The sequence below is a fragment of the Ascaphus truei genome, chromosome 2, assembly GCF_040206685.1.
Source record: "Ascaphus truei isolate aAscTru1 chromosome 2, aAscTru1.hap1, whole genome shotgun sequence".
In the NCBI taxonomy this organism is placed as follows: Eukaryota; Metazoa; Chordata; class Amphibia; order Anura; family Ascaphidae; genus Ascaphus; species Ascaphus truei.
Genome location: NC_134484.1, coordinates 344427611 through 344443007, shown reverse-complemented (window position 1 = coordinate 344443007; position 15397 = coordinate 344427611). Strand labels below are relative to the sequence as shown.

The window sequence follows — 15397 nt, the reverse complement described above, 5'->3', positions numbered from 1 at the left end:
TTCTTGTTCAGCTAGTCTTGGCTGTTTTGGAGGGTGGCAACCTCCTATCCAATTGAAGCTCACTCCCTCCCACATTTAAATGGTTAAAAGCTCACTCCATGGCATCTCCAACTATCAGGGGAACTTGCCTGCATGCAGTGTGATTGTGAAGTTTGGCTCAAAGCATACTGCACCGACACACTTTATTCGAGCAAATACCCGGTATGTACCTGGCAGATACCTGGAATGCGCCGCTCCTCACCTCTGACAAGCCCCGTTGCATTTGCCTTCCCAGCCTGGGTTCATGCCTGGCTGATGAGCGGCTGATCTGTTAAATGAGGATGATTAGGATTTAATAGGCTGCAATGCTTCGCGTGTCTACCAGATGGCATAAATTCATGAATTGTAATGCAGTGTATATATATATACTGTGCAGTATTGCAGCCAGCGGGAATAAAATGCTTCAATCCCTGCCTGAAAAATAACTCAATGTACTCGGGCAGAAAACAGTCACAAACCTCAATACACCCGGGTATACCCGAATTCGTGGGACTAGCCAAGCTCGAATAAAGTGTGTCGCCAGTGTATATAAATCATTCTTCCTGGCAATGCACAGGTTATTAAGAATTTATATTAGTGTAGGGACCCTTGAAACGTGGTCTGCCGTGAAGTTTGGCTCAAGGGCTTACAACAATTTGGCCAAAATGTTAAACTAAAAGACCATTTTATTTATTAGTTATTTATACATGATTATTTAGGCACTGTACCGTATATAAGTTTTTCTGGATGTGCACTGAGCTTTGTCTGTGTTTTATGTTATGTCTCTGGTTTTAAATATATATTGCCATGCTCAGTAGCACTCCTCTGTGAAACTTATATGCTTATATATATATGTTGTGGGTATTTTTGGGGGTTCAATTTGAGCTTGTACTGTAGGTGTTCTGTATGTTTTATGGAAATGGTTTGCAATGTGGGAAAGTTTGAGGACACATGGTTTAACTGACATAAGACCGAGGCATATGATGGCATTCTCTAACCTCTGGTATGGGTTAAACAGCGATTCTGTGTTACCTGCCATTGACATGAATGCCAATCAATGCGGGATAGTGGTGCGATAACTCATAGCATAGGTTATGGAATTCGCCCCATTGTTTCTATACTGTAAATGTGTAGGATTTCTAGTTTTTTTTATTGTATCTACATCCCCATAGGATCACTCAGCAGCGTACTGCACAATCTTCTACATTCCAAGCAATGTTTTTTCCAGTTTTAGTGAGAAGTCAGATAAACTACATTAAGATATTGTTTACCAGGTGCTTAGATGGCAATAGAAAAGCACTTTTAAGCACACTTTAAGCAGTTATCTTCCCCCGCCCAATGATTTTATTTTACCTGAAAAGATCTCAGGGTCCCATAGACTCAACTGTAATGCTCCTGGGTTCAGCGACCCTCTCCCAGTTGCTGGTCAAAAAGATTTTTATATTTTTCTATTTTTTTTCAAAATCTATAAATATGGCCATTAGGACCTTTTATTAAAGGTCCTACATGATCTGATGATAACATTGTGGCTTTGTAGCTTTGTAGTATTTTACCAAGTCTAACCCGGCCTCAATATTGACCTTTCCGGAGAAGTGCTCTTGTCTAGGAGATTTAGGGGTTAATTTAGTGTCAAATAGGGACCCTGTAATTGGGAGCAGCATGGTTTAACTCCATAGGATCCCCCGGGTGCCACTAAGGTAAGCATAAATACCCTCTAAAAAAAATTGAGCATCATGGATTTCTGCTGTAACGTTTATTGTAAAAAATATTATATATTGAAGCAGTAACTCATTATTAATCAATTCTGCAGTACATTCCTGTATTGTTTAAGTTTTAGAATGATAACTTTTTAAGGCCCATATTTACTAAGTGTTGAAATACTGGAGAAGCTGCCGCCTTGTACTTCATTGAAATTGAAATCCCCCGCGTCAGATGGGTCAATAGGAAGCGGTAATGGATGTTGTTGGGGCTTCCAATTGGCCACGTAATGCATAATCCTCCATTTTTTTCACCTGAAGGGGACAGTGCCAGCGGCACCATCCTCAGTAATAAATTAACACTGTTCAGCTCCCAAGACCCTATGCTTCCCACACATAACAAAAGGGAGGTGGGGGTGGTATTAAAGGTTGTGTCTTTTGTTCAGAACTCAGTATTGATGTTACTATTATAACTGATGACTGATCTGTGCCTTTTCTGATTATTTATGTTAAAGATGAAGAAGCTGAAATTCCTACCGTCACCACAATGAAAACATTTAATAGAAATTTTGTGCTTCAAGGATCTTTGACTCAGCGGACTAAGGAACTGAAAAGTACTGCCAAGGATGTTATGGTAAGGGATCCTGTTATGTAAATCAAGGTTGTATTAACGTCTCCATGGCATGTCCAAAATAAAATGCATGGTAATTAAATCACACTATTTGGTCCTTGTCCTTTTTAATATGTATGGTAACCCTAATTTTGTAGTGAAGAGTCATGTTAAATCTGCATCAAAAGTGTCAAGTTGACTTTGTAGCCATTTGAGTTCCAACTCTCAATTTTCATTCTCTCCCTCTCTGAATTGTTTTCACTAAGCCACTTACATTACATGTAATTCTAAACTTTGTCTTTCTCTCTTATTTGAGTTATAATGCATTTGTTGCTTAGCCTCTCAGGCTTTTACCCCACATTATGCAATTTTTATGGTACAGTATACCTGTACATACCCACCTTCAGGACAAGTAAACTATTTAAGTTTTAACACATGCTCATATAAAAAGGGGCAAGCAGTGATAAAACTTAAATCAGAATTCATGTGTCAGTATATAACATTTAATTATGATTCTGGGGAATCTTTGATATAGAAACATAGAATTTGACGGCAGAAAAGAACCACTTTTATCTATGTGTTGTAAAACCTAAAATCCCATTTGATCCTTGGCTTTGTTTCACATTAAGGATAGTGTTATGTCTTTCCCAAGCCTTTTTAAATTCCCTTAATTTTTTAACCTCTCCCACCTCTGCTTCTATTAAAAATGTCTCCCAAATGTGGAACTCCACCCTGGTATGGACCGTAGTACATATATATACTTTTTTTTCATTGATCAGAGGGAATTTCTACATGTAGTCTATTATTACATTTTTACATAGCAGGTTTGATTGAAAAAATACATACAGTACTGTTACCGATAATGTCTAGCCTTATCCAGAAATAGAAATATAGATGTATTTATAACGTATCCATCTATATGAGTATTGCTGGCATATAAGAATTAACTAGCAAATATATGTTTCTAGTGTTATCCAGACATAAGAATATAGATGCATTTATAAGTTATCGATCTATAGAAGTATCACTGGCATATAAGAATTAATATAATAATATGGGCAAAACTATTACTTAAGGAAATAGATGTGTAGATATGGGTTCCAATAGGAAACACATTCACACCCTGGTTTATGAGAGTTATTGACACGATAGAGATGATTTCAACCAAATAAACAGTAGTTTATTAGAACAGCAACAAAATATAACAATTACACGGTTGTACTAATTATACTTCCTTATAAGGTTTGTACTTATTACAGGCCTAACAAAACAATACAATACAGTTCATCCTATCTACCAATACATTGATATAAAATACATCTTACTTCTTTGCATACCCAGTTAAAATCAACCCCACACTGATGAGACCCATTAAGGTTGAAACAGCTGTCTGTGGGTGTTTTTCTGGGTATGCACCTTAATCCTGGCTGTGCTCAAAGCTGTGACCATGCAGCAAGCTTAAGCCTATAGGGAACCATGTTAAAAATGGTTTTTGAGGCAAAAGTGACACTGTGTGCTCATTTGCATGTCATTTCCCAGAATCCCTTGCTGCAGTGGAAGTGCTGTATGCTGGGTGATAATGGGGAAAGGTGGGGTTGTAGACCTGCCTAAGACATGCAGATGAGCATACAGTTGTATTTGCATATATATATATATATATATATATATATATATATATATATATATATATATACATACAGATTTACATGTGCACAAGAATTATGATCATAATTACCTTAATTGATGTCTATTGGAATTCCAAAAGGTCTTTCTGAGCTCTCCCTCCAAAACTCTTCTCTAACTAACTGATACCCTGTCTGTGGTTTAAATGTGTTTCTAAACCCATTGATCAACATGTAGGGCGATTTCTGATCGGTTGAAGAAATATACTCAAACTAAATTATGTTTGTGTTTCTTTGACGTTGATGGGAAAACCTAGTAATACCTGATCTATCATATGATGGCAATAATTGTTGGACAGGTCAACAATACCGGAGATTGTTCTGATTGGGAAAATAGCATCTGTTTCCCCTGGGGTCTAAATGTTTATTCAGGAAACAAAAGTCTTGTTTTGAAGTTCTTGGGAAAAAACAAAATAATGTTTATTACCAGGGTTTGGAGTAAACAAACCTTTTGTTTGTCAATTTCTCTCACTTATTGCATCTCAATGGAATGTGCATCCAGGTACAGATATCTACTTCAAAGACGGTTTCTGATTCCTGCACAAAAGCAATTCTCTCCGGTAACAAGTCTGTCCATCAAGTTCAACCTATGCAAAATGTATGTTTTGTTTTATGGCAGCGATTGAATGTGAGTCTGGAATAACCACTATCCTATCATCTGTGCTGGGGACAGTCTGCAAAAGTAGAAAGTTAGTAAAATCCAGCATACATTCATTGGGAACAAGAAAATCAGACCCAAGTAGCCTAGGTTTATTTGGGAGAGGCATTAGTGCTACAGGCTGTGTAACTGACATGTCCTCAACTTGAATTTTCACATGTATGTCAATGGTTAATTGTAAGACTTGCACTCAGATATTTGAATTTCTAACACCTAGTAACTCACATCTCGGCTAGACATTGACTGCATGTGATGTGTTACAATAAAGTCAGTTACTCCCATAAGTGTTTTTAAGGGTTGTGTGGGGTAAGTACCATTGTGGGCAGGGTGTATGGCTTTACCTGCACTATCAAACCCCAATAGCGTTGTATTCCCCTCAGTAGATGAGAAAAGGCATGTTCTCCCAGAGACAGGAGTTTTTCCTATATCTATCTCCCTGGAATATTGATTAACCATATTATGTAGGTCTATTGTTATTGAACAATCCCTTGTGGCCTGTGCATCAATTATTTCCCCCATGGCAATGGGTAAATGACGTTTTGATTCAGTAGAATCCACTTCCCAAATATCTCCATGCTCACTACCCATAAGATCCCAATCCTCCATTTCATATGCATATGTGGGAACAGAAGCATTATATCCCAATCTGTCTGCTATGGCTTTCTGTCCTTTCAAAATAGAGATCGTTTGTAGCAGCTGGGATGGTTTTTGTTTACATGGGATGTGATCTATACATTTTCCCTTTTTCAATTCAGTAACTTGACCCTGAATTACTTTGTAAGCACTTATTATGTGGTCTCTTTCAGTTTCTACATTAATTAATGTTTGCTTACAATCTTTTACCTCTTTTTGGGTAATTTTATGATATTTGCAATTTTCCTCTTGTGTGGACTGTGCAACTTCATTAAGAGTTGTTAGAGCCTTGACATGATTTTCTAATTTGTCAATCTCCTTTTCATAATTTATAGTTTGGGCTTTACAATTTTAAAGTGCTATTTCAAAATGTTCCATTTTGGCATTCATTGCCAAGCATGATGCATACATACTTGCAACTGCTTTGCCCTTAAGTTTTTTCTTTTTCTTAGAGATACTTACTGTACTGTATCTCTTGATGAAATATTCCCTAGACATATGTCCAAGGATTATTTTGACTTTTAGTATAACATGCAAAGTCAGAAATCTTATGCTTTGTGATATAAGCTGCTAGAAAGCTGTATAAACTAAAGACTGTAGCCATTTTTGTAAATTTGTAATAAAAAAATACTTTCCACTTTAATGTATATCCTCCCCACAAGTGTCCGGTTCTTACTGGTTATCCAATATACTTTTCTATAATTAGAATTTGTGGTTTTCCTTTTAAATATATATTTGTGGTGTATCCTCCCTCCTATGTTCAGTAGCCTTAAGAGTTCTTCCAATACCCACAATCAAAATACGCTTATTATTAGTATTTATATAACCGTGATTTTGTTGCTGGTAAGTAGCTGACTCAGCTTAAACTTATCTCATAACCTTATCTATTTTATATTCATAGATCTAGGTGCTTATTTAAAAGAATTCCATTAATTTCGTGTCCCTGATCATGGTCGCCAAATGTTACGATAATGTCTAGCCTTATCCAGAAATACAAATATAGATGTATTTATAACGTATTCATCTATCAGGCGATTTCTGATTGGTTGAGGAAAGATACTCAAACTAAATGATGTTTGTGTTTCTTTGAAGTTGATGGGAAACCTAGTAATATCTGATCTACTGTATCATATGATGGCAATAATTGTTGGACAGGTCAACAATACCGGAGATTGATCTGATTGGGAAAATAGACCCCTGGGGTCTAAATGTTGATTGATTGTCAATTTCTCTCACTTCTTGCATCTCAATGGAATGTGTATCCAGGTGCAGATATCTACTTCAAAGACGGTTTCTGATTAATGTACAAAAGCAATTCTCTCGGGTAACAAGTACTGTATGTCCATCAAGTTCAACCTATGCTAAATTTAGACAACAGATACTTATCCTATATTTTAATTTACAGTATTTTGATTCAGAGGAAGGTAAACAAAAAAACAGTGAAACATCATCTAATGATATCTCATAAGGGAAAAATATAATTCCTTCCTGGCTCCAAATTTTGGCAATCAGACTTCTCCCCGGATCAACATCCTTCCCATGTTTACTTATTTAGTAAAACAATTGGAAAAAAAAATCAAGGAAACGATATTAGCTGTATATTGTAAAAAATATTTAAAAAAAAGAAAGCTGTATTTGTATTATATATATATATATAGCAACAAAAAAAATATATATATATAAAATAAAAAGATCACTTGTGAGCACATTCACATGTCTTAGACAGGTCTGCAACTCTGCCTTTAACCATTATCACCTAGCATACACCTTCAACTGCAGCAAGGGATTCCGGGAAATTACATGCAAATGAGCAGACCGTGTCACCTTTTGCCTGAAATACATTTTACATGAAACCCTTATAAGCTTATTCTCGCTGTCAACACAGCTTTAAGCACAGCATGGGAATCAGATGCAAAGCCAGAGAAACCACTCACAGACTGTTTCAACCTTAATGGGTCTCATCAGTGTGAGGTTGGTTGTACTGGCTTTGCAATTTTCAAGGCTGTAGGATTTACCATCACATTTTAAGTTATGGTGGGTGAAAATAAATATATGTGCACGTGGCAACCGGGCGAGTGCATTTGTCATGCCCTGTATGTATGTATGTATGTATGTATGTATGTATGTGTGTGTATATATATATATATATATATATATATATATATATATATATATATATATATATATATAGAGGTATCAGTACCGTGTTAGTCGAGCTTCAATAATCAAAAAATAAATAGATGATACCGTTCTGTGGCTAACGAAATGCTTTTATTTCGAAAGCTCGCACAAATAAAAGCATTTCGTTAGCCACAGAATGGTATCATCTATTTATTTTTTGATTATATATATATATATATATATATATATATATATATATATATATATATATATATACAGTGTTCGACAAACCTATACATTTGCTCGCCCCGGGCGAGTGGATTTAACCCCCAGGCGAGTAAATATTGGCCCAAGCAGCACATGTTTGGTACTAGGTGGCGAGTTGATTTTCTTGTGTGGCGAGTAGATTTTTTGGTGATTTGTCAACCACTGTATATATATATAAAGCAGAAAGTAGCCGTGTTAGTCCAGTTGCGATAGTGCAGAATAAATGAGTTCTTCAGTATTAGGTGATACCTTTTTTATTGGACTAACAATTTATGTCATAGGACAAGCTTTCGAGAGTTCTCCTCTCTTCTTCAGGTCGGCAATACTGATTTACACAGGAATCAATGCTAAAACAGTGTAGAGAGAAAAAAACAAAAAAACCCAGATATTTACTGTAGATAAGGTCGGGTGTTAAGTGTTTGAAGCCAGGGGACAGTGTCAAAGAAAGGTGGGGAGGGGAAGGGATGCTGGGGGGGGGGAGAGAAAGTGTGGATAAGAATAGAGGCAAGCAGGATAATTACAGACAATTTTGGTAGGGTGTGAGAAAACCCATGTCCACATTAAGTCCTTTGGTTTTGGTGTCAAAGAGTCTTATCATTCTGAGCTCAAATGTTTTCCGTTCTTGGGTGCTTTTAAACATTCCATTGAGGATTTTGATTTTTAAATCATTTATGGAATGATCTGGTTGTGAGAAGTGATGTCCCAAAGGTGAGCAGTATCTTCCTTCTTCGTGATGGAGTATAGAGTGTCTGTACATATTCATTCTTCCTTGTAATTTTTGGCTGGTTTCCCCAATGTAGCAACCTTGGTCACATTTGTTGCATTGAATCATATACACTATATTCGTGGATGTGCAGCTGTATGATCCTTTAACATTGAATGTTCTATGGTTGTGACTGGCTGTGGGATCCTGGCAAATATGTTTGCAGAGTTTGCAGCGTGTGTTGCTGCACGGTTTTGTGCCGTTATTCATGTCTTTAAAATCGTTGTGAAGTTTTCTGCTGACTAATTTCTGTTTGAGGTTTGGTGGTTGCCGGAATGCAAGAATGGGAGGTTTGGGAAAGATTGACATTAAAAGAAATCTTTCCCAAACCTCCCATTCTTGCATTCCGGCAACCACCAAACCTCAAACAGAAATTAGTCAGCAGAAAACTTCACAACGATTTTAAAGACATGAATAACGGCACAAAACCGTGCAGCAACACACGCTGCAAACTCTGCAAACATATTTGCCAAGATCCCACAGCCAGTCACACCCATAGAACATTCAATGTTAAAGGATCATACAGCTGCACATCCACAAATATAGTGTATATGATTCAATGCAACAAATGTGACCAAGGTTGCTACATTGGGGAAACCAGCCAAAAATTACAAGGAAGAATGAATATGCACAGACACTCTATACTCCATCACGAAGAAGGAAGATACTGCTCACCTTAGGGACATCACTTCTCACAACCAGATCATTCCATAAATGATTTAAAAATCAAAATCCTCAATGGAATGTTTAAAAGCACCCAAGAACGGAAAACATTTGAGCTCAGCATGATAAGACTCTTTGACACCAAAGCCAAAGGACTTAATGTGGACATGGGTTTTCTCATACCCTACCAAAATTGTCTGTAATTATCCTGCTTGCCTCTATTCTTATCCACACTTTCTCTCCCCCCCCAGCATCCCTTCCCCTCCCCACCTTTCTTTGACACTGTCCCCTGGCTTCAAACACTTAACACCCGACCTTACACTGGCGACACACTTTATTCGAGCTCGGCTAGTCCCACGAATTCGGGTATACCCGGGTGTATTGAGGTTTGTGACTGTTTTCTGCCCGAGTGCATTGCGTTATTTTCCAGGCAGGGATTGAAGCATTTTATTCCCGCTGGCTGCAATACTGCACAGTATATATATATATATACTGCATTACAATTCATGAATTTATGCCATCTGGTAGACACGCGAAGCATTGCAGCCTATTAAATCCTAATCATTATCATTTAACAGATCAGCCGCCCGTCAGCCAGGCATGAACCCAGGCTGGGAAGGCAAACGCAACGGGGCTTGTCAGAGGTGAGGAGCGGTGCATTCCAGGTATCTGCCAGGTACATACTGGGTATTTGCTCGAATAAAGTGTGTCGGTGCAGTATCTACAGTAAATATCTGTTTTTTTTTTTTTTTTTTCTCTCTACACTGTTTTAGCATTGATTCCTGTGTAAATCAGTATTTTGACCTGAAGAAGAGAGGAGAACTCTCGAAAGCTTGTCCTATGACATAAATTGTTAGTCCAATAAAAAAGGTATCACCTAATACTGAAGAACTCATTTATTCTGCACTATATATATATATATATATATATATATAAAAGAAAAAGAAGAGAGAGCGCACGCCCCATAGCATAATACTGTTGATTTAATATTAAAAGGGAAGGGGGGGGGGGAAAGAAATGCACTCACAGGAGTAAAAATCAATTAAAACATTGTGTGAATAATTCACCACCATCCGGTCTCTGCACTGCAAACATCCACAGTTCTTGGCTCCCTCAGGGTTGCGTGGAGATGATATTGTTCACAGGAGGCCAGTGGTGTAGTTCGCCGAGAGGAATTCAGTCCATATGATTCCGAAAAAAGCCTCTTCCACTTGGATGGCCGCCGAGTAAATCTCGCGCTTCAGTGCTGCCTCGTGCGCGTGCGCAGCGTCGTGATGACCTAATTGCGCAATTTGGATTCCCTGACGCGTTTCGTCACCAGAGGGCGACTTTCTCAAAGGGCTGATACTGAATGGACAAAGCTCCTTGTATTTAAAGCCGGTTGGTTGCTTAGCAACCCGTAATAGAAATTAATTAAACAAATTAACCTGTTAGATACTGATAGAGACTGAAGGTCCCATAGAAAAATCAGTCTTGAATAATACCTGGCTCAGAGATATAAATTAATAATAATAAGGGAGTAAGGAGTATATAATGGAAGGAATAATCTCTAACATGAGACCATAAATAAGGGGGAGAGGGGGAGGGGGCCCATAGGGAGAATTAGGATAACAAGTAATACAATAAAAGATACAAAATAAAAAATAATAAATGATTAACAAATAGAGCCATAAATAGACTAAACTAATAATACCTATGTCATCAATTATATAAGAATATGAGATGAGCCCTTCAGTATTAGCCCTTTGAGAAAGTCGCCCTCTGGTGATGAAACGCGTCAGGGAATCCAAATTGAGCAATTACGTCATCACGACGCTGCGCACGCGCACGAGGCAGCACTGAAGCGTGAGATTTACTCGGCGGCCATCCAAGTGGAAGAGGTTTTTTCGGAATCATATGGACTGAATTCCTCTCGGCGAACTACACCACTGGCATCCTGTGAACAATATCATCTCCACGCAGCCCTGAGGGAGCCAAGAACTGTGGATGTTTGCAGTGCAGAGACCGGATGGTGGTGAATTATTCCCACCATGTTTTAATTGATTTTTACTCCTGTGAGTGCATTTCTTTCCCCCCCCCCCCTTCCCTTTTAATATTAAATCAACAGTATTATGGTATGGGGCGTGCGCTCTCTCTTCTTTTTCTTTTTTAGGTAATCTTGGATGTGGTTCATCCTGTTTGAGAGCAGCCGAGACCCCCCACACCAGCACAAATTGTCAACATTCTTCATGGACTGATTTAAAAGGACTGGTTGGACTCTTTACCTTTTCTTTATACACATTTTTTGCACTTTCACATTTTATATATATGTTGTGAAGTTTTGGGTGATGCAATTCTGTTAATAATTTATGTAATTTTGAGAAATATTTACACTTTGCATTTAATTCACATTTAAGTTCACTTCACTTAATTAACACTTTAGTCACTATTAAGTTTATCAATATTAATACTTTGGCGCTACATTTTTTGTTTTATATATATATATATATATACAGTGGTTGACAAATCACCAAAAAATCTACTCGCCACACAAAAAAATCTACTCGCCACCTAGTACCAAACGTGTGCTGCTTGGGCCAATATTTACTCGCCCGGGGGTTAAATCCACTCGCCCGGGGCGAGCAAATGTATAGGTTTGTCGAACACTGTATATATATATATATATATATATATATATATATATATATATATATATATATATATATATATATATACACCTAGTTAAGTTATGGTGGGTAAAAAAAGTGACAAAAACCCTCCACAACAAAGCACATAGCAAATGGATATATTACTGTATGCTCATTTGCATGTCTTAGACAGGTCTGCAACCCCGCCTTTCACCATTATCACCCCGCACACAGCACTAGCTGTGACCTTGCAGCAAGCTTAAGCCTATAGGGGAACCATGTTGAATGGTTTTGAAGCAAAAAGTGGCACTGTGTGCTCATTTGCATGTCATTTCCCAGAATCCCTTGCACCAAGGTCCAAGAGGTGTGTGTGTGTGTGTGTGTGTGTGTGTGTGTGTGTGTGTGTGTGTGTGTGTGTGTGTAAAACGGGCTGCAGGGTGTGTGTGTGCGTGTGTGAGAAAAACGGGCTGCAGGGTGTGTGTGTGTGTGTGTGTGTGTGTGTGTGTGTGTGTGTGTGTGTGTGTGTGTGTGTGTGTGTGTGTGTGTGTGTGAAAAACGGGCTGCAGGGGGGGGGGGTGTGTGTGTGTTTATATATATATCTATATATATATGTATGTGTGTGGTGTATATATATGTATATATATATATATATATATATATATATATATATATATATATATACTAGCTGAGAGACCCGGCGTTGCCCGGGATGTAATGTTCCCGTTCCTCTCTCTCCTCCCCCCTCTCTCTGTTTGTCCCCCATTCACATCAATCCAGTCCCCCCCCTCCCTCCCTCCTTTACAGCTTCATGTAGCGTGTGTGCGTCAGTCACTGTGTGTTTGCTCGCGCGTCAGTGAGTCTGAGGCAGAAACACAAACACACACAGACTGACTGACGCACACACAGTCAGTGTGTGCCTCAGTCAGTGTGTGCGTGCGTCAGTCAGGCTTTGTGTGCGCGTCAGTCAGTGTGTGCGTGCGTGCGGCAGTCAGTCAGTGTGTGCGCGCGGGGCGTCAAAGGCAGGGGGGGGCGTCAAAGGCAGGGGGGGCGTCAAAGGGAGGGGGGGGGCGTCAAAGGGAGGGGGGGGCGTCAAAGGGAGGGGGGGGGCGTCAAAGGGAGGGGGGGGGCGTCAAAGGGAGGGGGGGGCGTCAAAGGGAGGGGGGGGCGTCAAAGGGAGGGGGGGGGGCGTCAAAGGGAGGGGGGGGCGTCAAAGGGAGGGGGGGGGCGTCAAAGGGAGGGGGGGGGCGTCAAAGGGAGGGGGGGCGTCAAAGGGAGGGGGGGGGCGTCAAAGGGAGGGGGGGGCGTCAAAGGGAGGGGGGGCGTCAAAGGGAGGGGGGGGCGTCAAAGGGAGGGGGGGGCGTCAAAGGGAGGGGGGGCGTCAAAGGGAGGGGGGGGGCGTCAAAGGGAGGGGGGGGCGTCAAAGGGAGAGGGGGGGGGCGTCAAAGGGAGAGGGGGGGGCGTCAAAGGGAGGGGGGGGGCGTCAAAGGGAGGGGGGGGCGTCAAAGGGAGGGGGGGGCGTCAAAGGGAGGGGGGGGGCGTCAAAGGGAGGGGGGGGGCGTCAAAGGGAGGGGGGGGCGTCAAAGGGAGGGGGGGGCGCCTCAAAGGCATGGATTCCTCCCCCTGCATTTCCTGCAGTGGACAGGAGGGGGGGGGGCAGTGGACAGGAGGGGGGGGGGGCAGTGGACAGGAGGGGGGGGGCAGTGGACAGGAGGGGGGGGCAGTGGACAGGAGGGGGGGGCAGTGGACAGGAGGGAGGGGGCAGTGGACAGGAGGGGGGGGCAGTGGACAGGAGGGGGGGGGCAGTGGACAGGAGGGGGGGGGGGCAGTGGACAGGAGGGGGGGGGCAGTGGACAGGAGGGGGGGGGCAGTGGACAGGAGGGGGGGGCAGTGGACAGGAGGGGGGGGGGCAGTGGACAGGAGGGGGGGGCAGTGGACAGGAGGGGGGGGCAGTGGACAGGAGGGGGGGGCAGTGGACAGGAGGGGGGGGCAGTGGACAGGAGGGGGGGCAGTGGACAGGAGGGGGGGGCAGTGGACAGGAGGGAGGGGGCAGTGGACAGGAGGGGGGGGGCAGTGGACAGGAGGGGGGGGCAGTGGACAGGAGGGGGGGCAGTGGACAGGAGGGGGGGCAGTGGACAGGAGGGGGGGGCAGTGGACAGGAGGGGGGGGCAGTGGACAGGAGGGGGGACGCAGTGGACAGGAGGGGGGGGCAGTGGATAGGAGGGGGGGGCAGTGGACAGTGACACACACACACACACACACACACACACACACACACCTCAGTTGATGCGCCCTTTCTCAGTTCCGTTTGGCGCCGGAGGTGGGGAGCGACACCTACCTGTACTTCCGGGCGCCGCCACCGTCTGACTCGGCGCCGCGAGGGAGGAAGGGGGTCCGCCATCTTACGCGCCGCGTGGCAGCTGCGGGAAGCGAGGTGATTTGGAGCGGGGATGGGGGAGAGGTGATTTGGAGCGGGGAGAGGTGATTTGGAGCGGGGAGAGGTGATTTGGAGTGGGGAGAGGTGATGCCGCTGGGGAGGGGGAAGAGGTGATGCCGCTGGGGAGGGGGAAGAGGTGATGCCGCTGGGGAGGGGGAAGAGGTGATGCCGCTGGGGAGGGGGAAGAGGTGATGCCGCTGGGGAGGGGGAAGAGGTGATGCCGCTGGGGAGGGGGAAGAGGTGATGCCGCTGGGGAGGGGGAAGAGGTGATGCCGCTGGGGAGGGGGAAGAGGTGATGCCGCTGGGGAGGGGGAAGAGGTGATGCCGCTGGGGAGGGGGAAGAGGTGATGCCGCTGGGGAGGGGGAAGAGGTGATGCCGCTGGGGAGGGGGAAAAGGTGATTTGGAGAGGGGAGAGAGGTGTGTGTGTGTGTGTGTGTGTGTGTGTGTGTGTGTGTGTTTTATTTATTTTTTTGGACCTTTGGCCCGTCACTCCGCCTCAGGCCAATGAGAGGTGTGGGGGGCGGGCCAAGGGGGTGGTGTGAGTGTGTGAGGCCAATGAGAGGTGTGCGGGGGCGGGCGGGCCAAGGGACCAATGAGATTGCCGCTAGGGACACCGGACATCCAGCAGGCAGGCATGCATGCAGGCAGGCAGGCAAACATACAGTGCTTTCACTAATATAGTATAAGATATGTGTGTATGTGTGGTGTATATATGTGTATGTGTGGTGTATATATATGTATGTGTGGTGTATATATGGATGTGTGGTGTGTGTGGTGTGTGGTGTGTGGTGTGTGGTGTGTGCGTGTGAATATATTTATCAAAGTTGCACAATGTTAATAAATAATTTATTCTCACATGTCTTTTTTTTTTAATTTTTAAAATATTATATAATACACACACACACACACACACACACACACACACACACACACACACACACACACACACACACACACACACACACACACACACACTGACAGCTACCAAGTGACACACACACAGTGATACCCGCCTCCCAAGCGCGCTTGCTGTCTCCTCTGCCAGGACAGCAAAAAGCTCCTGGTAGAGCGAGCGGCAGCAAGCAACAGCGAGCAGCAGCACCTAAGCGCTTACTATGTCCCAGGCAGGAGGAACTATAGCCGCGCTAATTACAGATGCAGGGGCTTTGTGCATCTGTGCAGCGCGGCTCAGCGACGCTGAGAGAGGGAGGCCCGGTTTCGCA

General features: G+C 42.8%; 1 protein-coding gene across 7 annotated transcripts in view; it reads left to right on the top strand.

Annotated features, from left to right (window-relative positions):
• Window positions 1-15397, top strand: part of MYRIP (myosin VIIA and Rab interacting protein) — a 626131-nt gene that overhangs the window by 602307 nt on the left and 8427 nt on the right. For all 7 annotated transcript variants that reach the window (XM_075586770.1, XM_075586771.1, XM_075586764.1 and 4 more), the window contains one exon: window positions 2231-2349. In XM_075586770.1, coding sequence (XP_075442885.1) covers window positions 2231-2349 — 119 coding nt within the window. The remainder of the gene's footprint in view (window positions 1-2230; window positions 2350-15397) is intronic.